Source organism: Pleurodeles waltl, chromosome 5, assembly GCF_031143425.1.
Source record: "Pleurodeles waltl isolate 20211129_DDA chromosome 5, aPleWal1.hap1.20221129, whole genome shotgun sequence".
NCBI lineage: Eukaryota > Metazoa > Chordata > Amphibia > Caudata > Salamandridae > Pleurodeles > Pleurodeles waltl.
Window position 1 is genome coordinate 76,590,362 of NC_090444.1, and position 23,965 is coordinate 76,614,326.

Consider the following 23,965-nt stretch of genomic DNA (forward strand, 5'->3'; position numbering starts at 1 on the left):
CCACAGAGCCAGACACTAAGGTTCTTATCGCCCTACGGGCCCCAGCGTCCACGGCTATTTTGGGCCAACGTACCCTGCGCATGTCATTGCTCACAATGACCTCTCGTGCTGTTATATTAGGACCACTACCCTCTGACCTCTGAAAGCTGGAATCCCTTAAGGTGAAAACCAGCGGGTCATGATCACTCTCTGGGCGTTCCGTAACTAGCATATCAACAACTGCAAACCACTGCCTCACATCGACCAAAATATAGTCGATACGACTACTGTGTCTGCCGTTGTTGAACGTATGCCTGCCCTTCCTATCTGACTTGACCCTTCCATTAACAGCTCTTAGACCCATATCCAGGCATTGTCCCTTGATATAGGTGGCTGAGCTCGACCACTTAGCAATCGAGGGTATCTCAAGTTGGGGAATACCCCAGGATAGATCCTCCTCCTCGGTGAGCGGGCCATCCTCAATACCCAAGGGCTCAAAACAAGTATTAAAATCCCCCATCACAATCTTGTGGCCATCGGTCGTTGATCCTGATAAAATGTCATCCAACAGGAGGAGGGTCGGGGAAACCCTTCCTCCCTGGAGGCCCCTGACATAAATATTAACCAACAGGATGTTTGTACCTTGGTTGGACTTTATCTTTAAGGCAATTATGTCTGGACTATCAATTGACACTTCTTCAACTCTTAGACCCGCACTTTGGCGGACCCAAATTGTAAGACCTCCAACAGGACGCCCTTTCTGGCCTCTAATTGCTGGCTTGCTAAAGTTCAGATACCCCACCCGAAATATCGGTGTGATAGCCCATGTTTCCTGGAATGCAATTATCTCGCCCTGATCAATGAAGTCCCTCCAGTCAGGAATACACTGGCTGGACTCCAGACCGGCTATGTTCCAGGATATATACCTTGATAACATGTCAACAGGCTCAGCTAAAGCAGTGGGTGAGTCCGTACTAAAATTGGGTAATGCAGACAATGTACCAACAGGGGAAATGTCAGGATTATTACTTGGATCTGTGGCAATAGCCTTCCAGCTTATATCTTCTATGTGGGGGGATTTCAATAAAGTTAAATTAACTATTTCTTATTTCTAAGTTCTAATTATTACCAAAGGCTGTGTGACAGACGCTTCTCAAGTTAACATGTCCCGATCTGCATCTTTCTTGGCAGGGATTTTGAGGATATGTACCCGTTTGATGCTGTGGAATCCTCTGACATGTAAGACTTCGGAACATTTAATTCTTTTTGGCGTAGTTAAAAGGCATAATAGTAAAACTATGTTGGGAACGGGTTCTGTAGAAATGGCTTCACCAGCCAGGGCGTAATTATGTGTGACATTGTAATTCTCATTTGGCCGGTAATTCTGATTACCACCTGAACTGGGATTACAAGATCTGCTGTAAATCTGGAGTACCATGCAAGAACATGTGGGGATTTGTAGGAAACAGCAATTATTGGGCAGAAAATCTCCCAACTGTTAATGGGCCCTGAGGTCTTCTCCGGTAGAGCATCCTTCCTGGGGAACTCAACCTCCGTGGACCTCCTAGTAATCACCGTGGACCCACAGACGTCAATTCACCGAGGTGCCAGGGGTAGCGGAAGTGACATCACGTGGCCTTCTGACCTACACTTTCACTCACACACACATAATTACACATACACACTTACATACACGCTCTCCTATGAACACACTCTTTCCAGCAAGCACACAACGTAAATTAAAAGCATTTTTTACATACATAAGCTGCCATGGAAGAGCATTTTCCAACTAACTGTGCTCCATTTTTTTACACTAATACTGAATACAATATTATTATTCACTATTAGTGTGATAGAAATTGACAGAAAACAAAAAGAGTGGAGCCCCAGCTGCCTCTCTGTTGCTGGCACATAATTTGCCAACTCTGAGGCCAGGGGTCGCAGAGGCAGTGGCAGGGGTTGCAAAGGGCAGGCCAGGGGTTGCAGCTGCGACCCCTGGCGACCCATAAAGGACGTCCATGGAGGCATTTTAAGACACGTTAGGTATACCTCAGGCCCAGACGCTCACCTTCCTAATCCCACCCTACACCCCCTTCGACTGGAGTGGTAGATCCCTTTGCTGATCTTTGCCTACATACAGTTTTGTGAGTGAGAAAGGGTTGTTGCATTGCTGACCGGACCCCACTTACAATACAAGTGAACATACACCTTTTTGGGAAATTAATTTGACTTTTCCCTTAGTGAGATTTGAAATATTATTGTTAGTTCCTTATAAACCAAATCAATACTGAGAAAAAACGAAAAACTATATGTAATTTGCTAATTTCTTTGTGTAGCGTTTACAAAGAGAAGCATTTGGAATTCTAGAAATATTTAGAGATATTATTTGACAGTTTTTCTGTAATAATAGTAAATTGTGTAACATCCGGCAATCTCTGGGTTACACAGACTTCAAGCTTGAGCTAGGCCTTCTTAGAAGCAGGTAGACCTGTGTGCACACTGGACGCACCAGAGCTGGACACACGTCTGTGGTCTTTGCCCTGAGTGTCCACACACCCCTAGTCTGTCTGCCCAATGTGTTTTTTAGAGCCAGACACAAGGCAACAGAGCTCTGAATGTAGGTATTATTTTGAGCTCCTGGTTCACTGGACTCTGGAAGATGGGCATTGGATGTCATTCTAACTTTCCTGTCTCCTGACTAGGAAGCGCCTAGGTTCCTAGAAGAGACATATTACATGGATTCCAACTCCGGAATCATACTACAGATAGGCTATTTTATTTCTAAACTACTCAGTGGCGCCCCCTGCCTTCAGGCTTCCTAATACTGACACCATATGATAAACTGATTATCTCTCTATGAGCCAACCATGTCTCAGACTCCCTCTGCAGCAGGATATCAGTTTAAAGTATTAAATGAAGGGTCTAGCATGGCTCCTTGCTGCCAAGTGAGCCTTTATTGAGTGACACTGTGGATTTCTGAACCCCATGTCCCTCGTGGACGCAGTGACGTCAGTGGAGATTACACGTAGGATACGTTCTCCTCTGGGCCCTCATACTCACTCACACATGCCCAAGTAGCACGGCCTGTGCCACGACATGCGCCCCCTGCAGTCAGCACCATTCACCAACCTAGATGGTAACTAACGGGGGGGTAACGTTTAGGTTTTGGTTAAACAATGAATTCAGAGAAATTGGACTGCAACACAAAATAACACAATTTTATTTTTTCTTAAAGAGAGTCACCGACCACTGAAGGCCTTGCCTTGACTGAAATAAGAAGATACAGCAGGTACGTCGACTCAGTGCTCCAATGACTGCTTGCCTGTGAAGTCTGACAAAGGTGTAATGTGCCTGTGAAGTCTGACGAGGGTGTAATGTGTCTGTAAAGTCTGACATTGATGTAATGTGCCTGTGAAGTCTGACGAGGGTGTAATGTGTCTGTAAAGTCTGACATTGATGTAATGTGTCTGTGAAGTCTGGCAAGGTTGTAATGTGTCTGTGAAGTCTGACAAAGGTGTAATGTGTTGATACAGTCTAACAAGGGTGTCATATTCTTGTAACGTCTGGCAAAGTTATTATGGGTCTGTAAAGTCTGACAGGGGTGTAATAGCTCTGTAAGGTCTGACAAGTGTGTAATGTGTCCGTGAACTGTGTAAAGTTTTCTATAAATTCTGACTAGGGTATGATTTGTCTGTGAAGTCTGACAAGGATGTAATGTGTCTGTGAAGTCTGACAAGGGTGTAATGTGTTGGTAAAGTCTAACAAGGGTGTAATGTGTCTGTAAAGTCTGGCAAAGGTATTATAGGTCTGTAAAGTCTGACAGGGGTGTAATTTCTCTGCAAGGTCTGACAAGTGTGTAATGTGTCTGTAAAGTGTGAAGGGGAAAAAACACAGACACAATGGATTCTGGAGTGCCAAAAACTGTGGAGAGCGTAATAGTGAAGCCATGGCCAGAGGTTGCATAGAGGAGGGACTTCACTGTTGATAGACTGCTGATGAGGATGTAGGATAGGAATGCTACAGAGGACACTGCCTGGTCCAACAGGAGGGAAGGATGGGAGTAATCAGGAATGATGCAGGGACTGGGGGCCTCAGGAGGAGCAGGACAAAGAGAGAATACTTGGGACAAATAGAGCAACAGAGGAGCTGGAGAAAAGCTAAGGAAATGTGAGGTTAACTGCTGGACTGGAGAGCAAGAACATAGCTTTGTCAATATAGAAACATGTTAATGCACATGCACCAAGCAATGGCTCTGTTCCACTGTGCATGCTCCTGAAGGAAGTCTGGATAACTCCCACTGACGGGAAGATGACATTCCCAACTTATCAGAGGCCATTGCCTCTGAGGTATTTACGGCCCAAACCATGTTAGCCCTTTTTCAAAAGGCAGTTTTTCTGAGTGCCTGACACTTTGATTGACAGATTGGCCACCCATTCTCTGAATGGCATAAGACTCCTGTAAGAGGGCCAAAGGATGCCCATATTACTGCTCTGCTCAGAGACACCATCACTTTCTTCTGTAATGTCATGTGTTCTTGAGATGTTTCAGTTCAATGACGGCTCAATGCATGACCCGGCTCTAGGCCTTTGACACTAACACCTTTGTGTAACTTGAAGTTAGCCCCTTCTCAAGTTAGTAACGTTGAGGCCTGTACATATTTTGGTAGCTGATAAAATGCTGTCACCATGACCAAAGTGTACCTATAATTCCACCCACCTGGCCTCCTAGTGTCCACAGCGATCCATTCCCAGGGCAAATTAAGGAAATTCATTTCGCACCTGGGTGGTCTCAATGTTCTTAAAGACATATTCAATCCCTCACATTTCATACACTCTCATTAATTATTCAATAGCTATATCCATACCAAGCCACTAATACAAACATTCTACAGTTGCTTGGTCTTAATGATTCCTAAATTACCTTCATGAATCTATCTCGTATTACTTATTATCAGACCACTGAGTGGATTTATTCTACGCCCAATATATTTTCCTTCCTTAGTAAACTCATTTCTCACTTCCAAAAAGGTTTAACCTTTCCATCCAGCTTGTCATTTTAGGGTCAACCTGCTTTAATATGCTCCATCACCTTGTATAGCGTTTCATCTCTTTCATACTCAGAATCCTAGATTTCTTCCTTGATGGCAGGATTACCCATCTCATGTACTGCATCAGTTTGATAGTCCTCCCATTCACCGGTCTCACACTTTATCATTTGACTGGCATCCTAGATAAAAATGCCTCCATTACCATCCCTCTGAGTTACCACTGCAGTCCCCACTTACTAGCGTCAGTTGTCATTACATTCATAGCAGTTGCAACAGAACCTTGAAGTGCAGAAGATTCAGCTTTATCATGCTTAATTCTTCAAAAGTCTATTTGATGCTCCTTGTGCTGTGCAAATTTGTGTTTATTCTTTAAGAATTGCCTCATGTGGAATGACTTCATAGAAAAATTTGGTACAAATTTGGCATAGACCTCTTCAGTGTGTGCAACTGTTCTAATATCCTTCTTGCTTCTCAGTGGTGGAAGCTTTTTGATGGCTTCAACCGCATGAGCACAAGGTTTCACACCATCACCACTGATCCCATGCCTTCTATATGCTACACTCGCAACAGCAAACTTACACTTGGCAAATCTCACAGCCAATTCTTTACCTCCCAACACTCACAATACTTCCTCTAAATGCTCATTGAGTTTTGCCTTCTCCTCCCGATCACCAAAATATCATCTTGAAAGAAATCAATATCTTGCAGCTTTCTGAACAATTTAAACAAAAGTCTTTGGGAAACTGTTGACGTGGACGCTACATCAAAAGGCATAAGTTTAAATTGGAAGCGACCATCTTGGGCAATAAACCTAGTAAATTGTTTGCATTCTTTATAGAGGAATTTGGTGATATTCTGAAGATAAAACGACTGTAGAAAAATATTGCAGCCCCTTAATCATGGCTTACATTTCTCCAATCTTTAGAAGTGGAAAGTGATTAAAATGTATTTTAATATTTAAGGGCCATATGTAGCAAAGTTTTGCGAGTCGCAAATGGCCCGAATCGCTATTTGCGACTGTGCAAAATTGGAAATGGGATGCAAAAATCCTATTTCCGACTCGCAAAAAGCGATGCGAGCCGTTAGCGACTCGCAAAGATTGCAACCCCATTTTGCGACCCGCAAATAGGAAGTCGCAATTTGCAATTCGCACATACTCGCAAATTGCAAGTCGGTAATTTCTTTGTACCTATATCTGGCCCTAAATGCCTAAGATCTAGCAACAAACAAATATTCCTATTTGCATGTCATGCAACAACAATGTGTGAAATCCCACTGGTCTCTTCAATAGGCTCAATGATATCAGCTTAAACATGTCTCTCCAACTCTGTGGTCACTTCTTGGCTCAATGAGATAGGACTGTTCTGAACTTTGTGCACCCTTAGTTGAGCATCATTTTTCAAAGCTATTCTATGTTCAAACCCCTTCAGTTTATGTATTTGCCCACTAAAAACTCTAGGGAACTTTTCTAACATTTTCTTTTCTGTTGTTTCTCCACCATCCATTAATAACACTTGTTCAGGACCAATTGGGGCTAAGATAATATGTAATTCCCTTGGTCGGGCCAACCCAAACAGATGGTTCTTTTTTGTGACACACAGTTTTCATAATGTCTTCCTTCTTTCTATCTAAAAATCAATGAATGGTAGTACAGAATTTTACTAGCCTCTCCGCCATATACATCCAGTTGAATATCTTATTCATATAACCTTTCTCCCAATTTTTCTACAAATGTCCCTTTCCAAATACTCTCTTCCACAGTTCTGTATGGTGATTCCAAATCTGCTATCACATCAATCATTACACCATCAACAGACAAATTGCATGTGGGTTTTCTGTGTCTCAGCTTCTCATCATAAATTTTGTCCATCACCTTTTTCTTTGTATTAAAAACATTGCTCTCATTTTTTATATCTATGGCCCTTTCCTGATGATAATTCATCCTACCTTAAAGCTACACAAACTGCAACAGTGTTTCAATGCAGGACACGTTTCATGACACGCCAAGTGACTACAACTATCGCATCAGTAGCACCTCTGTGAGCCATCACTTGAAAGGTGAACATTTTTATTTCTGCTTCCCTTTTCTTCACCCTGTGCATTGAGCTTTCCAACCCTTTCACACAAAACACTTGGAGCTCCAGACGTAACAGTTTTGGTAAGTCTGCGGAACAACTCTGCATTAGGTACAATTGTTAGAATGTCTTTCAACTCTGAACCCCCATTCACTCATACTCCTAGCATGCATCACAGTCTGATTCCTACTCAACTCATCCTGTGATGTTAGACATCTACTTTAATTGCCAATGTCTTCAATGCAGTAAGATATTCATCAATGCTTTAATTTTCTTCTTGTTGAAATATCTTGTACCTGGTTGTGGCAATACATACTTTTGATGCAAAATAGGCATCTAAATCTTTCAATTCACAGTCAAATACATCGCAATCCGTTGCACCTCCTTTCTTTGGTGCCTCATCATATATTTTCAAACTCTCTGAGCCAAGAGAATGTATTTGAATACTCTCGCAAAACCTTGTTCTCCTAGTCAGTTGTTCAAATGTAATTAAAAAAAATATTCTTTCCATTCTGTCCAATTTAAAGGAATTGAAGGCAGATTTACATTTATATTCTGAGTACACATTGTGTGGTGTGGGGAATAGTTCTGCGTCCTCTCTTCACTAGTGTGACTGGACCATGTCAGAGTCCACCCTTCACCACACACCAAGAGCAATGGTACACAAAAATACATTTTATGGAATCTGAAGTTATCTAATCCACCACTGGTAAAAAAGAAGCCTAAGCGTTTCATATTTCTCAGTCATTAATGATGCACATCATCCACTCATCCTAATATCTTCTCATTTTATAATTCCTTCTTTAGATTGCACAACACTTGAGGATGATGATGGAATACTTTAACTATGTTGGTGAGCTCATTACATGCTGCACGTGGTTTCCCCTTACACAAGTGCCCATCCTGCGCAGGGATGTCACTCCACAACAGCTGCTCACACGTGCCAATAATGCACCGTGCTCTTGAGGATCTGAATGAGCACTCGAGCCCAGCGTGACATTGGGAAACGGTCACTATTACTTGAATACAACTTAAATGTAGATTTTCTTAGCTTTAGTGAAAAAAAGTCTTGATTTTATTAAAGACACGGAGGTAAGTATTGTGCTCACTTTTCTTGCATTTATTTGAATAGCAGCCAAGATAAATGACAACTTCCAGCATGCTTGTTAGTACAACTACAAAATGCTGTCATAAAGAGAAAATAACCAATCACGTAAAGGTAATACTATAAATGTCTTGACTGGGAGCTACAGGTCCTCTTTTCTTGTCAAAGCAGTTAAGGGTATTGAAACAAAAATGCTATAATCATTGCAATAGAAAAGGCCAAGAGAATAGTAAACAAGGGCCAAATGTAGGTAGAAAGCAATTTGCGAGTTGCAAATTGCGAGTCCTTCCGACTCACAATTTGCAACTCGCAAATTGGTATGCAGAAAGGTGTCTCAGACCTCAGACACCTTCTGCGACTCGCTATGAGGTCGCAAAGACCCACCTCATAAATATATTGCCTCGATAGACTCGCTTATTTAGTTGCCAGATTGCTTAACTTTGGCTAATCTTTAAAAGGAAGCTTTTGCCCCTTTCCTGTGCCATTGCCAAATTGGTGTTTCCTAAAAGGCAGTTTGCTCTCTGAGCCCAGTTAGACAAGGTGACTGGATCTATTTTGGTGCCCTCAATCCTTGCTTCCTCTGACGGATCAAAGATTGTGGTATGAGGACATGTAAGATCTAACAAACTGTCCTGACAATTAGTCCACACTCTGCCTACGCCCTTCTTAGGATCTCTACCAAACTTTATAAAAAATAAAAGCATTTTTGGCTCTATGGTAGGAGTGGCAGTGATGTTTTTGGGTAAAGAAGGACGAGGACATTCAGAACTAATTCTGTTAGGTGATATTTTATCTAGAGGCTGTCTCAACTTGTTTGAAACATAAAGGGACACATATTCACACAGTTACCATTCTGTGGTATTTGGGTGATGGATTAAGAGTAGGATCAAACATCAGTTGACCTGCAAACTGAAGTAGCACATCAGCCCTATTATTACATTTAGATGACTCTCCCAATTCATTAAGAGACGTTTTACGCCTCTTCTCCACAGGACCAGACTAGATCATTATGTCTGGATCATCCTTATCCATATCCCTGTCAGAATCACCCACATCATCATATGCGTCCCGTAACTGTGTCACATTGAAATGAAAATTAAATTTTTTAGGACTACCACTAGCTTGCAAGAGATTGCAGAGGAGAGTCTTCAGATGCATTTAAATCATCTGCCACTTGTGTCTTGGACTTTTTGGAATTAATATCTGTAGCATCATTGGCCAATATTTTTTTCATGGAAACCTCAAATATTTTGATAGTATTAGACACAGAATTTGATACAGCCTGTTGTACTGAATCTTTGATAAAAGTATTTAAACGTTCTTTGAATAATTGTGCCTCACCGTCCTCAAAATAACTCTCTATATTTTTAAATACATAAATATATATATTTATATGGGTATTCAAGAACGAGGGCCACCAAATGAAATGTATGTATGTTAAAAATAATTTAGTACCAATATATTTTAAAATTTAAATACAAAATTATTTTGTAAAGAATCAAATGTAGTGAAATACAGTTACATTTGAACGTGGGCCTGAAAGTAAACAGTTACATTTAGCTGCCTAGAGCCATTGGAGTGAGCCAAGTAGGCAGGCGGACCTGAGGGTGTGTCAACGATAGTGGAGGCGGGCACTTGTCAAACACGGCAGGAAGAAGGAAACTGACCGTGGCAGTCTGAGTTGGCAGCCAAAGGAGAGAGAGAGCTGCAATGATGTGCGCGGCTAACAACAGGCCCAGCACGGCCTTCCAGGAAAGTGCACATCGAACACCAGGCCCAGAATGGCCTTCAAGGAAAAACGTACTGCCGTTGTGAAGGGATTCTCCTCAGTGCCGCCCGGTGACCAAAACAACGATTAGCGTGTGGAGCGAATGCTGGGCAAATACATTTTGACAAGTCATAGGTGAACCTCCAAACATCCATAAAAAACTTTAGATAAGCATAATAATAACATTCATGAAGTATAACAATTGTAAAAACACAATGAACAATGACTAAGAAAGATATGTGTGTGTATACTTATCTTGACTGCGAGCAGCAAGAAAAGAGGACTTGTTGCTCTTAGTCAAGACATTTATAGTATTATCTTTCCGTGATTGGTTATTTTCTCTTTATGACAGCATTTTGTAGTTGTATTAACTAAGCATGCTGGCAGTTGTAGTTTACCTTGGCTGCTATTCAAATAAATGAAAGAAAAGTGAGCAAAATAGGATCCTCTGGGTCTTGTAATAAAATCAACTCTCCAATATGGTGCACTTTTCTTGTTCTCTGAGGAACATTGACGTTAACATTTAAGCAATTTCTGTTCATGTAGCACACAATCCATGCCACTGTATTCCTCCATAATGGCTCAAGCTGGCCTTGCACTGAGGTTTCACAACACCAGCTCACTCCAAATCTTGTTGCCAAATCTTGAAGTGTAATTGGCCAGCAACTTTGCAGAAACTTAACATAAATAAGCAATTCTTTTATTGAAAACTCCAGCAGGATGGCTGGGTGTACACCCAGCCAGGGCCTTTATTTGTCAGTATCTGCCCTTAACATTCCAACTACACTCCATAATCTGTGAATATCTAACAATGACTAATTGCAACACAACAAGGCTCCAAGAAAACTGGTTACATATACATTTTCCAGTGCACAGTATTGTCTTTGTATCTACATTTGTAAAGCAGATAAACTTCTATAATACATATGTATATGAATTATAGAGGGTGACAGTAATACAAAATTATAGCTGACCATTAAACATCCATGAACTGTGTGTTTTTCCCCGTACATTTGACTTTTTCTACAGTGGTTTCATCCCAGATTGTAGCAAGCCCATCAGACTGACAGACCTGGAGCCAGTCGTATACCAAGATGGAGTGCACGTGGGGAAGGCAGTTACCCTAGGAGCTGGTGGCTATGGCAGAGTCGAGCTGGTAAGGACTGTTCTAAAAACGTTAGCATGCATGAACAAAAAAAATGCTAATATATTGATTGTTTATTATGTAATATTGACTAAATATGCTCTCTAGTGACTGGTAACTCAATTGGACAAAGAAAATACCACTACTGTAGATCAAAAACACAGTTCTCTTTGCCTAGTTGAAGGCTCAATGTAGTAACGAAGCACAGAAACAAGACAGATGAATAGATTTATTAGGCTAAGTAATGCACCACCTCAAGTACCGCTGACATTAGAGCAACTCTCAGCAACTGCACCAGGGAATGTCCAGCACACAGAGTTCCAAAGGGCTAAAGTAAGGAGAAGAGGATGGGGAAAAGGGAAGATGGCACAGGATAACAACTACACAATATTCTGTGTACAATGAATATAACACTGTATCAATCAGCATCAGTAGGCTTTACAGTATGTTCTTTGTGTTTGAAGATCTCTGCTTTCATGTAGAGACCTGCTGAGACCTATTGTTACATCATTCAGGGTGGCCCAATCAGAACAAAAGTATGCATTATATGCATTATGAAACAAGGGGATGTTCGGAAATCCTAGCTGTTATGTCTGTTTGTATAGCACACTAATCACCCGTGAGGGTATCCAGGCAACTTGCAGGTGGGTTGCAGCCGTCCTCCAAGGTGATATTATTCGAAACGCCATGTCTTCAGCTACTTGTGGAACTCAAGAAGCGATGAGGTGGCTCTGATGTGCTGTGGGAAGTCATTCTATGCTTTGGGGGACATGTATGACAGTGTGCGACCTCTGGCTCCATTTCTGTGTATGCAGGGTGCATGAGGTAGTGAGAGTCCAGCTGTGCAAAGGTGATGGAAGTGTATGCAGCTGAAGTGTTTTGTATGTTTGGGAAGAGTTTGAACTGAGTGCTTTTGTGTTTGGGGAGCCAATAAAGTTCCTTGAGGTGTGGAGTGATGGGGTGTGACGAGGTAGATTGAGGACGGGTCTTGCTGTAGCATTTTGGATGGCTTGGAGCCTTCTCAGGAGCTGTTTGGTGATTCCTGCATAGAGTGTGTTGCCGTAGTCAAGTCTGCTGGTTATCAGGGCCTTTGTGACAGTTTTTCTGGTATTCTCTGGTAGCCACTTGAAGATTTTTTGCACCATCCTCAAGATGTGGAAACAGGTGGAGATCACCGCATTTATCTTGGCTGTCATGTCAGGGTGGTGGGAGACTGTGTTGAAAGTTGCTGAGAGGTCGAGCACGATGAGGGCCATAGTTTCTTCTCTGTCAAAGATCATCCTAACGTTGTTGTTTGCTGAGATAAGTGTAGTCGTCTTTGAGCTGTGATTGAATCTGAAAACGTATTGAGTGGTGTCTAAGAGTTGGTGTGTGTTGAAGAAGTGGAGATTTGCTTACTAATGGCTTTGTCAATAACCTTGGGTGCGTAGGGTGCTAGGGAGATCGGGCAATAGTTTGCTAGCTGGGTGGGGTCTGACAAAGGTTTCCTTAGTAGTGCATTGATCGCTGCCTGTTTTTAGCCCTCTGGGAGTATTGCAGTGGTGAAGGAGATGTTCAGGATGCGGTTGAGTAATTCCCTCATTTGGGAGGTGCCCATGCTGTAGATGTGGTGGGTGATGGAGTCCTTCAAAGCTCAGGAGTGGATGGTTCCCATGATTTTAGCTGTTTCTTCCATGGTGGTTGTTTTCCATGTAGTCAGGGTGTTTCCGAGGCTTTTTGTGGGTAGGTTGGATGCTAGGCTATTTCAGTTGATTTTAATCCACCCAAATATCATCAAACATGATTCTGGAATCCTGATTGTTGGAACTGATGTTGAGTGCTGTTAATACTTGTATTGGAAAGCCATATCTAACTTGTCTTGACTCAATGAACAGTCAATGGAAATGTGCAAATCGCAAATTATCTTAGAAAACTTCAAAGGTTGGAATAGCTTTCTCCTTGAAACATTATTGTGACTGTCTCCTTCAGAGGTAGATAAGAGAAATTGGGCTTAGCAGTTCTTATTTATAAATCCATAGACATACAACAGATGTAGAGTCATGTGGCCACCAAGTCTGGCTTTAGCAACACACGGAATTTTGAGCAGAGACATTTTGGAAGATCTCAGTAGTCTGGTAGGCGTGCATCTACAGAGCCATTTGCTAAGGTAATTTGGAACCGTGCCATGGATACATTAATGTATCATACTCAGTACTTTAAAATTGACTCTAGTCTGAATGAGCCTGAAGCTATTGTACGAGAGACAGCATGAGAAAGCTTGATTTTGGAGAAGCTGTAATTTTTGAGTGAGATTCTTACTGATGCAGAGGTACATTGCATTACACTAATCTAGGTGGTCTCTGATCAAAGTGGAAACCACAGACCGAAAACCCTCAAATGTAAGAAAGGAACTACCTTGTGCAATTTGCCTAGCTGTTCGGTGTAAAACGACGTAACAACTGCTTCTTGAGAAGTTATTTCCAAATTAGAGTCAGTCTTAAACACCAGGGCCCATATTTATGAAAAACGGGGTGCATTAGAGCTGATGCACCACTTTTTCCGTGCTCCCCCCTACCAGCACTGAACAACACCATGGTTGTGTCTTATTTATAATACGGTGCATCATGGCAGTCGTTAGCACAATAGTCCTCTGAGCAGGCATTAAAAATGTCATAAAAAATGGCTCAGTGAAATCTGTTAAATTTCACTGTGCCATTTTTGCAGGCCTCCTAACGCCCTTGCATACATTATGCATGAATTGCACCACTTTGTAAATATGGCACAGCAATAAAGCCACTTTTTATCACCGCCTTAGCTGAAAAAAAATGACGCTATGGTGACACTAAGGTAGTGCTAGGGGCTCTCAAATATGGGCCAAGATTCTTTACTTCACCCGCTGGGCTGGTGTTAAGCTACGTTCTGTAGACCAGAAGGGGGAATTCCAGATATTCTTTTGTCACCGATCAGAAGAATTTCCATTTTTTTCCAGCATTTAATTTGAGCCAAATTTGTCCCGTCCAGTCCCTCACATCCAGTAGGCAGTTTCTCAAGAGTAGATGCCTGAATGCTAGGTTTGCTGAGCTCTATTAGGATCTGTATATTGTATACATATGTAAACCAGGCAAGAACGTGCCCATTTACCAAGCCACAAGAAGCCTGTCCAGCAGGATATCATGGCCGACAGTGTCAAACACAGCTGACAGATCTGTTACAATCAGTGCAATGACACTGCCCCCTCCCAGTCTTTGTAGTGGGTGAGTGCCTTTTTATCTACTGACACACTCTGGTGTCACTGGTTGCATTTCTGTATTACTCTATTGTTTGATTGTTGTGATGTGTCAACAATTTTTTAGTATGTCTAGTGGAGGCGCAAAGTGAAGTCATCATAGTGTTTAGAAATCGTCCCAACTTTTGCTGGTGCAGAAACGCCCACACACACACACACGTATCCCAGGCCGAGCTCTCTCTCCCTCACTGTCGGCTCCCGATCAGCCAGATTCTTGCCCTCATTGTGCTTTGTTTATTCCTTCTTCTAGGCTTTGTCTTTTGTACCTTTTTGCCCTCCGGCCCTTCCCTTTTGTGCCTACCTGTGCCTCGTTTTCCCTTTTCTCCCTCCTTTTTTTTCTGCTTGTTTTGCTACCGCCCGTTTCTCGCTCCCCCAGATGCGCCCACTGCCACACAGCACCAAGACCTACTTAATGGAGGGTCGAAGCGCACTTCCATTGAGCAGGTCCCAGGCCCAGCTCTCTCTCTTGCTGTTGGTCCCAGATCAGCCAGATTCTTCACCTCCTTGTGTTTTTTTTCTTCTTCTGGTCTTTGCCTTTTGTGCTTTTTTCCTCTGCCTTGGAACCTTTCTCTTTTATGCCTGCCTATGCCTCATTTTTCCCCTTCTTCTTCTCCCTCTTTTTTCTCCCTTCTTTTTCTCCCACTTAGTTTGGCACTGCCTGTTTGCTGCCTCCTGCCAATTTTGCCCACCGCCACCCAGTTCCCCATACTCCTCCCAGGACCTCTTTAATGGAGGCTGCAGTGCGGCCGCTTGCAGTGGGTGCACCAAAGGTGCACCAAATGCAGGCCCCTCTGCGTCTATCCATGGACTGTACCCAGTGCCAGGAACCCTGGTTCGCCTACACCCAGCAGCTACAACCCTGCTGAACTCCAAGCCCTGAACCATGGATGCCACGACAACTGATGCTGCCGAAACCTTTCCTCAATCCTGCATCCACTGCTCCTTCTGTTGCATCATCAGATTGCTTATTAACACGCCATCCACCTCCAAGTGAACCAACCAACACAACACCCTACTTCACATAAACTTGCCTGCCTCCTCCTCAACACATGCTCACTTTGCAAACATGCCACTGAGATCTAGGACCTCACTATCACCCACACCCCTGACATCATCTTCCTCACTGAGACCCGGCTCACACCCGCGTCTGCTCCTGACATCACCACAGCAACACCCGATGAATACAAGATCACACACTGAGACTGCATCAACAAACCCAGAGGAGGGATCGCCATTATCCACAACGAAAACATCCACTGCACCACTGAGACAGAAGACACCATGCAGACCATGGAACACCTCAATCTCAAGACATCATCCAGACCATGGAACATCTCAACTTCAAACTCCAAACAGATGGAAAACAACTACCAGAGGCACCCTCACCTACAGGCCACTGGGACCATGGCCCAGATTCTGCAGTGTGCTCCCCGACTTCACCGCCCCTCTTGCCATTGACTCCAAAGATGGCATCTTTCTTGGAGATCTGAATTTCCACCTCGACCATCTCAATGACACCAACACCACCAGGCTTCTCAACAGCATGAATAACACCGTACTCACAGAACTCATCACTGACCCCACCCGCAATACAGGACCCAGCAAGAGGGTCAAATACAGCCATGTCACCCTCCTCCACTGGGTAGGCTACGATCTTCTGTGACCTCTCAGCAGCCTTTGACACTGTATCTCATCACACCCTGATCCGAAGGATGCATCACATGGGTGTCCAAGGAAACACCCTTAAGTGGATTGCCTCCTTCCTCATCAGAAGAACACAGAAGGTCTGCCTACCTCTATTCACCTCAGAACCCAAGGACATCATCAGTGATGTCCCTCAAGGATCCTTTCTCTGCCCCACCCTCTTGAACACCTATAGGACCCCCTTGGCCAACATCGTCAGATCGCACGGACTAAACATCATATCCTACGCAGACAAAACCTAGCTCATTCTCTCACTCATAGAAGATCCTGCCAACACAAGAACCAACTTCCACAGGTGCATGATGAGTGTCACCAGCTGGATGAAGGACAACTGCCTGAAGTGCAACATGTACAAAGCAGAAGTGCTGATCTTCTTCAGCAGCATCACCCCTTAGAAAGACTCCTGGTGGCCCCCAGAACTAGGACCATCACCATCACCATAACCGATCGACCACGCCAGAAACCTCAACATAATCCTGGACAGCAAACTGACCATGAAGTCCCAGATCAATGCAGTCACTTCTGCCTGCTTTTGCACACTTTGCATGTTGGGGGAAAGCCTGGTGTTCAGGCTTCCTCTAAACACCAAACATACCATCACTCAAGCCCTAAAAACTAGCCAATTAGGCTACAGCAATGCACTTTAAGCTGGGATCACACTTTCTGAAGAGACTCCAGACCATACACAACTCTGCTGCCAGACTCATTCTCAACCACAGACAGACCTACAGACCCACATCACCCCTCAACTCAGAACACTCCACTGGCTCCCCATACAGAAGAGATGGCAATTCAAGCAGATGATCCATGCACATAAGGCTCTACACAACCAAGGACCAGACTACATCAACTGTCGCCTGAACATCCACCACTCTACCAGACAACTATGCTCTGCCTCCTTCTCACTCACCCATCCCCTGCAACCACTGAAGCAACAGAGGAGGAATCTCATTCTCCCACCTTGCGGAGAAATCCTGGAACAACCTCCCTTTACAGATACGGACCTCCACCTCTCTGCTGGAATTCCAGAGAGCACTCGAGACCTGACTGGTCGACTGAGTCACCTGAACCATCGTGATCCTCAAGCGCCTGGATACCCTCTCGAGTGATTAGTTGCACTATATAAATCCATTTGACTGATTGATTCTACACTCACATCGCTCATGATGGGGTACTACTCTTCCCCACATCCTTGACACCTGGACATGCACAACCAGCATGCATCTACACAACAATGTACAGATGGGTACTATACCTTCTACCCCCAAACTGCTTATTAGCCTCTACATGTCCACAAGGCTGAAAAATGCTCATGCAGTGAAGTTTGGGGAAGTGTAATGCCTGGGTTAATGTAGGTGTTAGCCACAAGGTTTGCCTGAGTCTTGTGGCTAATACCCACAATACTCAGGTAAACCTTGTGCCTATAACCCACAGTTCTCAGGTGAAACTTATGGCTACGACCCACAACCCCACAGGGTACTACTGTTCCCCACATTTTCACTCCATTAGGTACTTCCCCTTGTATTCATGGCATGGTACTTATCTTCTCCAACATCGCACCCATGCAACGTCTCACAACAGGGTGCTACTGTTTCCCAACTTAGCACCTGATGGGGTACTCTGCATGCATGTTCTCATGACAGGGTCCTAGTCTTCCCCAGCTTAGCACACCACGGGGCCCTCCCCACGCAACTTCTCATAACAGAGTACTAAACTTCCCCAACTTCACATACCATGGTGTATTCCACGCATACAACCTCTAGCGACTAGGTATTGATCCTTCTCTAGTTCGCACCAAACACATGCAAGACTTTTATGTTTCCCCATGTCCACAACACTCGGACACACAAAAGCAGAATATACTTACATAACAACATGAAGATGGATACGTAGAAATTGCTCAAACAGTATTCCCAAAATAACCAACAGGAGGATAATTTAAACTTCTGAATCTGTCTTGCAGTATTACGCATTCATCATACCATAACCATTAACATAAACTGCAATTCCCAAACAACACAAGTCAGCTCACACAGAAACTTACCCAATGCATGCATTACCAATAAGGTGTATAGGGCTCATGTCCGTATCCAAGCATCAGCAATCAACGTGTTCCCCAACCTAATGAACCTAACAGCTAATGAGAAACACATTTTGTTGATTGAAGCACTGAATAATATGAAGTCCATCAACTATTCCATTAATTAAACAACTGAAATTCATGTTTTAACATTGCAGTTGGACAAATGCCAGGCAGGTGATGTTTCGACTTTCGATGACTTTAGGTCACAGTGTACTCTAGAACAAGACAGTAACATATCTGTCTCCAGTGTTAATGGAGATGGTGGTAGTTGGACCTGGGCCTTTATCCAGGGTTATGCCAGAACATTTTGCTTTCTTTCTCCTATTTTTTCTGAAATATTTTGGTTGACTGTAGGACTCAGGGTACTTTACCACTGCTAACCAGTGCTGAAGTGCATATGCTGTCTGTCTAAAATGTATCAGTGATTAGTTTATCCATGATTGGCATATTTGATTTACTAGTAAGTCCCTAGTATAGTGCACCAGGTGTGCCCAGGGTCTGTTAATCAAATGCTACTAGTGAGCCTGAAACACTGGTTGTGCCACCCACATGTGTAGTCCTGCAAACATGTCTCAAGCCTGCCATTGCAGTGCCTGTGTGTGCAGTTTTACACTGCCACATGCACCTGACAAGTGCACACACTTGCCAGACCCAAACCATCCTTTTTACTGCATGTATGCCATCCCTCACGTAGGCCCAAGGAAGCCCAATGGGTAGGGTGCAGTGTATTTAAAAGGTAGGACATGTACTGGTGTATTTTACATGTCCTGACAGTGAAATACTGCCAAATTCGTTTTTCACTTGTCCAAGGACTATCTCTCCCACAGGGTAACATGGGGATTGCCTTGAAATATCTTTTATGTATAATTTCCCATTGGGAGCAGATAGAGATATGGAGTTTGGGGGCTCTGACCTCACAATTTAAAAACACAACTCTTGGTGAAGTTGGTTTTTGAATTGTAAGTTTGAAAATGCCACTTTTAGAAAGTGGACATTTTCTTGCTTAACCATTCTGTGCCTCTGCCTGTCTGTGCAATAGACATCTGGGTTAGGATGACAGTTGAGCTGTTTGTGAATTCACTCTAGACAGTCACTTAAAGGAAGCCAAGGTGTGCCCTGTATTTCCTGATGAGTGTTCCTGAGCTAGAGGGGTGAGAGGAGCTGACACTTGCACCTGAATAGGGCTGTGCCTATCCTTACACAAATAAGTCTCCAACCCCCTGGAATGTGTCTGGGTACAGGGTAGGGAAAGGTAGCGTCTTGTGCACTACAAAGACTTCTCTTTGAAGTTTGTCTACTTCAAAGACAGAAATGGATATAAGTACTGGACTCCTGAGCCCACAAAGTTAGAACACTTCTGGACTGAGGACATTCTGCCAGGAAGAAGAGATGGATGCTGTATGAGGGACTGCCACTCTGTCTCTTGCTTTGTTGTGCTGGCCTGCTGCTTGCTGCTTCTATCCTGGGAGTGAAAGGACTGGACTTTGCTTTCTACATCCTGCTTTCCAAGGTTCTCCAAGGCCTTGAACTGAGCTTGCCTCCTGTTAAGACGTCTCAGGGACATCAAAGACTTCATCTGTCAGTGCCTGAGCTCTTCTGCTGAGAGTCCTGACTTGCCAAGTGGTGCCAGCTCCAGTTCCCTTGCCCTTGGGAGTGTAAGCTGTTGACTTGAGGGAGGATATGCATGCACCGACGCACCACAGTGGAATACTCAAAACAGCCCTGTCTCATGGCTGCAGAATCAACGTAGCGCCTGTTTAACTGCGGCTCCATCAACACAGTGCATCTGGATTTTCGATGCATCGTCCCCGGGGTGTCAATTTCTCAATGACCCTGCACCACAGCAAGGAACTGAGGTTGCGTGTTAGGAAATCAAAGCATTGCCCTTCCTGCGAGTAAAGAATTGATGCATCACCTCCCCTGCCAGTAAGAAACTGTTGCATCACCTCTCCTGCAAGGAAAGAATCGACTCATCACGTCCCCTGCACATTAAGAAACCAACACATTGCTTTGCTTTTTGGTGCCTCACATCCGTCTTTGTTTTTGACACATCCCAGGTACTTTGTGCTAAAAAGACACAGTCATTGATTCCTATGGATTAAGACTCATTTCAACTTTTAAAAGCTGCTGGTGTTCCCAATGAGGTATTCTTTCACGTCGTGCCCCAAGAGAATGGGGCTGATTTGCGAGGGCACCTATGAGCCACCTCTTGTCAACTACTTGGCTCCTTCAGGGCACTTTGGAAGGTTCTGCGTTCGCGGGTGATCTTGCTCTTGAGGCTTCTGCGCACTGCTGCTCCATTGAGCTGTCTGCCAATCCTGTCATCGATCTGACGATGTGGAGTCATTCCTGGGTGCATTCACACCCAGTAGCTTACCAAGGTGCTCTACTTTGGAATAATCTCCCTCTCAAGTTGAGAGTTAATTCTCAAGAGTTGTTGTTCAGAAAGGAACTGAAGACCTGGCTATTTAAAACTTAAATCCTCTGAATAAATTCTTTGAGCAGTATGTCATCACTATAGCTGTATAAGCGCTACGAGGCCGTTGGCAGTTTGGCGCTATATAAATCTCTATAACATAACATAACATAACATTCGATGTGTTCGGAGACATTCTTCAAGACCATGATTGTTGTTAACTGATTTGACCATTGGTTTTATTCCAAAGTTTTTAAAAGTTTATGCCAAATTGTCTTCTTAGATAAGATTAGCTTTGGCCTGCTGTGCTTGTCATGGTTGACATTTTATCTCTTTATATGGTTTTAGCTGTTTTTAACAACTTTTATAAGGCTTTAGCTTCTTTTTTAGGTCAGAGCATTTTGGCTTGGACTCATACACCTTCTTTGGCATCATCATTATGGCGTCATTTCAGTTCCGGCAATGGAGAGGATGTAGTGGATCCTATTTAGTTTTAATGGGAATCAGGAGTTAGCTTAGCCTTCTGGCTTGCAGGCCTGTGCCCCCGTCACCTAGTGACTTTTAACTTACTTAGCTTGCTCTGTTTTAGCCTATTTATTTAATTATTTCTTTCAAAATGGCTGCTATGTTTCTAGTTAGTGAAATGTGTTGATTTTACGTTATCAGTGCCACTCTGAAGTCGTCACTATCAGCGTCAAAGTTAAGTGAGATACGTAGGTATTCACATCATGTCCTTTCCCCACTCACGTGTGACAGGAACATAATGTACATTTTGAGGGAATTGTTTATATAATTGCTGCCCCAAGCACGCCCCCCTTATCTACTTTTTAGAAACATATCTGCGTCAGGGGTCCTAGAAGATCTGTATAAATACATCTTGTGCAGACAAGGTTGGCAGAGAGATTCCTACCAGATGCTATCGACGCCATCTATGCTGCACGTCGCTTTGATGCAGACCCAGCCTTCATGTCACCACAGAGTATGGTCTAGAGACCTTATTCCAATGTAACAAGGGTTGAGGGGTGCTTCTCGTGGACCTGGTACTGGCAGATTAGGTTTAGCACACCTAGCTGTCTTTAGGTTAGAGATTAGGTTCTCCATCCTAGGGTTTTAGGGTATTTTACATCCCATGCTTATTGCAAGATGGTGGGGGTATTTGTATATACAACTCTCATCTTCACAATTCTGTTTCTTGCCTTGTTCATTATTCCAATCATTGCAGCTCATGCATTTAACAGTAGATTGCAGTCTTTTTAATAAACCTATTGAAAACTTTCCTGCATCTCCTTTATTGCCTGTGTGTGACTGAGACTTATTGCTAACATGAAAAAAGGGTAACTTCCGTTCCAACACGACTCCCCTGAGATGTTGCACTCTAGAGTCCATGCATAAAGGCTGCCAGAAATCACCTTTTACTGTTTGGGTTTTTGGTGAGGTACTGCTTGTGAGCTGGGAGGGTTGGGCCGACAGTTGCGACTTGTTGTAGGATTGGCCTAGTCACCTACAAACAAAAGTAATATCATCCCTAAACCAGCAGTCACGCCTTGGAGCGAGAGTCGAACTTCGACAATCTTTACTTGTGTATGTTGGATTTTGTCATTTTGGGCTTGTTTTATTCAGTTAACTATTGGCTATTTTTCTAAACTGGTGTGGAGACCTTTTGTAGTGTTTTCACTGTGTGTGTGTGTACAAATACTTTACACATTGCCTCTGAGCGAAGCCTGACTGTTCGTGCAAAGCTACTAAGGGGATGGGCAGAGTTATCTTCACTGTGTGACTCCCTTACACTGACTAGCGTGATGGTCACTACTTGGACAGGGTGCAAACCACTGCCAACTAGAGACCCCATTTCTAATAGTCCTACTTTTCTCTCTATATTAACCATGAGAACTTTTGTAGATCTTTTACAATGTCTCCAGACTTGTCCATATCAAACATCAGCTTACAACCCTCTTTCATGATGTCAAAGTCCATGCAGCCAGTCGCTCTGTTCTGACATCCGGGTCTGGAATCCAAGATATTAGTGAGTCTCTCCCATGAGTAGGCTGCACTACTATGCTCCCAAGCAAAACACCCTCTTCTTCAAATGCCGACTGACTCATGCGGAGTGGAAAGTCCCCTTTACTAGGTGCTGCTCATTGTCACAAGACTTTTGTCCAATGCCTTAACCACAGTGCTAACTGGAGCCATTTCACTCCTCGCTGGGCTCCCTAAAATATGTAGAATGCACATAGGACCCTCCAAAGGCATAAACTAGTCTGTGCACCAGTCAACCTAACAGAGAAATCATACTGCACACTCACAACTGCTACTCCTTATGTCACATTTGAAATTATGAATTCTTGAAGTGACATGGGCCATTTCAGATGTATACATACTTCAAAGGAGACTTACTGCCTCTTCCCACTGTCTCCAGAGTGATGTCCTTGAGCCTAGGACTATGAACTGGGACACATTTCCTCAGTTGATAACTCCCATCATCTGGTTCCTTGCCACACCTTTCTTACCCTCCTCACGGGGCTCCTCCTGCCCAACAGTCTGAGTTGACACCACTTGATGGTGGATTTGAAGGTGGGTGGCCTCGGACCAATCCTCCCTGATCTATGGGCAATTTTCCTTCTCGCAAATGGCTTTCTCCTCCACCAGATATGGCTCTCAAGTGCCACCAGTCTTGGGGCATTTTCATGCAAGTCATCACAGTGCTGTAGGTAGAGGGTAAGGTCTTTATGGACGAGCCTGGAGCCACTGAGATAGGAGGTGTGTTCTCTATTTCTTGTTAGACTCTTTGAGTACAATAACAGCAGGTATGTCCTGCCAGGGCTCTCTCCTTTCTCCATCTATCCCCATCTCATAGCTCCCACTACAGACAACACACCAACATCCTGTGACATCATTCACTCTCAGCATTCCAGACACCAGCTCAGACATGCAGGGAAGGGGGGCTCACAGGATACTACTCCCCCCCTGTGGTCAAGCTTCCTCTAGAAAGGTGATGAAAGTGAGCTACATTTACTATTAACCAGTAATGCTTGTGGTGTGGTGTGATGCTGGAAGCTAATCTGTTTATATTTAAGCAGGCTCCGGGGACTTAGATCCTTACTTGTGTTGGGGTGTATCGCTCCTCCTGCTCCCACCCCTCACCCTTCTGTTGTGTTACCCCGGGCTCCTAATATATTTGGTAACTGTTACTAATAGAGTTAAAGATGATAGAGCTCATGGAGGCATTAAGAACATCTGCATGATTCTGCTATTGTATCCTTAAAACTTGATAGTCACCCATCAAACAGAACACGGGCCTCAGAGCACACATCACAGCATCACATTATGTATCAGAGAAACAAACAATCAATGGCATGGTACAAGAAGCATGTTGTGAACA

General features: G+C 43.6%; 1 protein-coding gene across 1 annotated transcript in view; it reads left to right on the forward strand.

Moving 5' to 3' along the window:
* Positions 1-23,965, forward strand: part of LOC138295370 (cGMP-dependent protein kinase 2-like) — a 256,512-nt gene that overhangs the window by 178,193 nt on the left and 54,354 nt on the right. Inside the window, exons 11-13 of the mRNA XM_069233613.1 lie at positions 1,171-1,218; positions 3,215-3,268; positions 11,004-11,130. Of these exons, the coding sequence (XP_069089714.1) occupies positions 1,171-1,218; positions 3,215-3,268; positions 11,004-11,130 (229 nt within the window). The remainder of the gene's footprint in view (positions 1-1,170; positions 1,219-3,214; positions 3,269-11,003; positions 11,131-23,965) is intronic.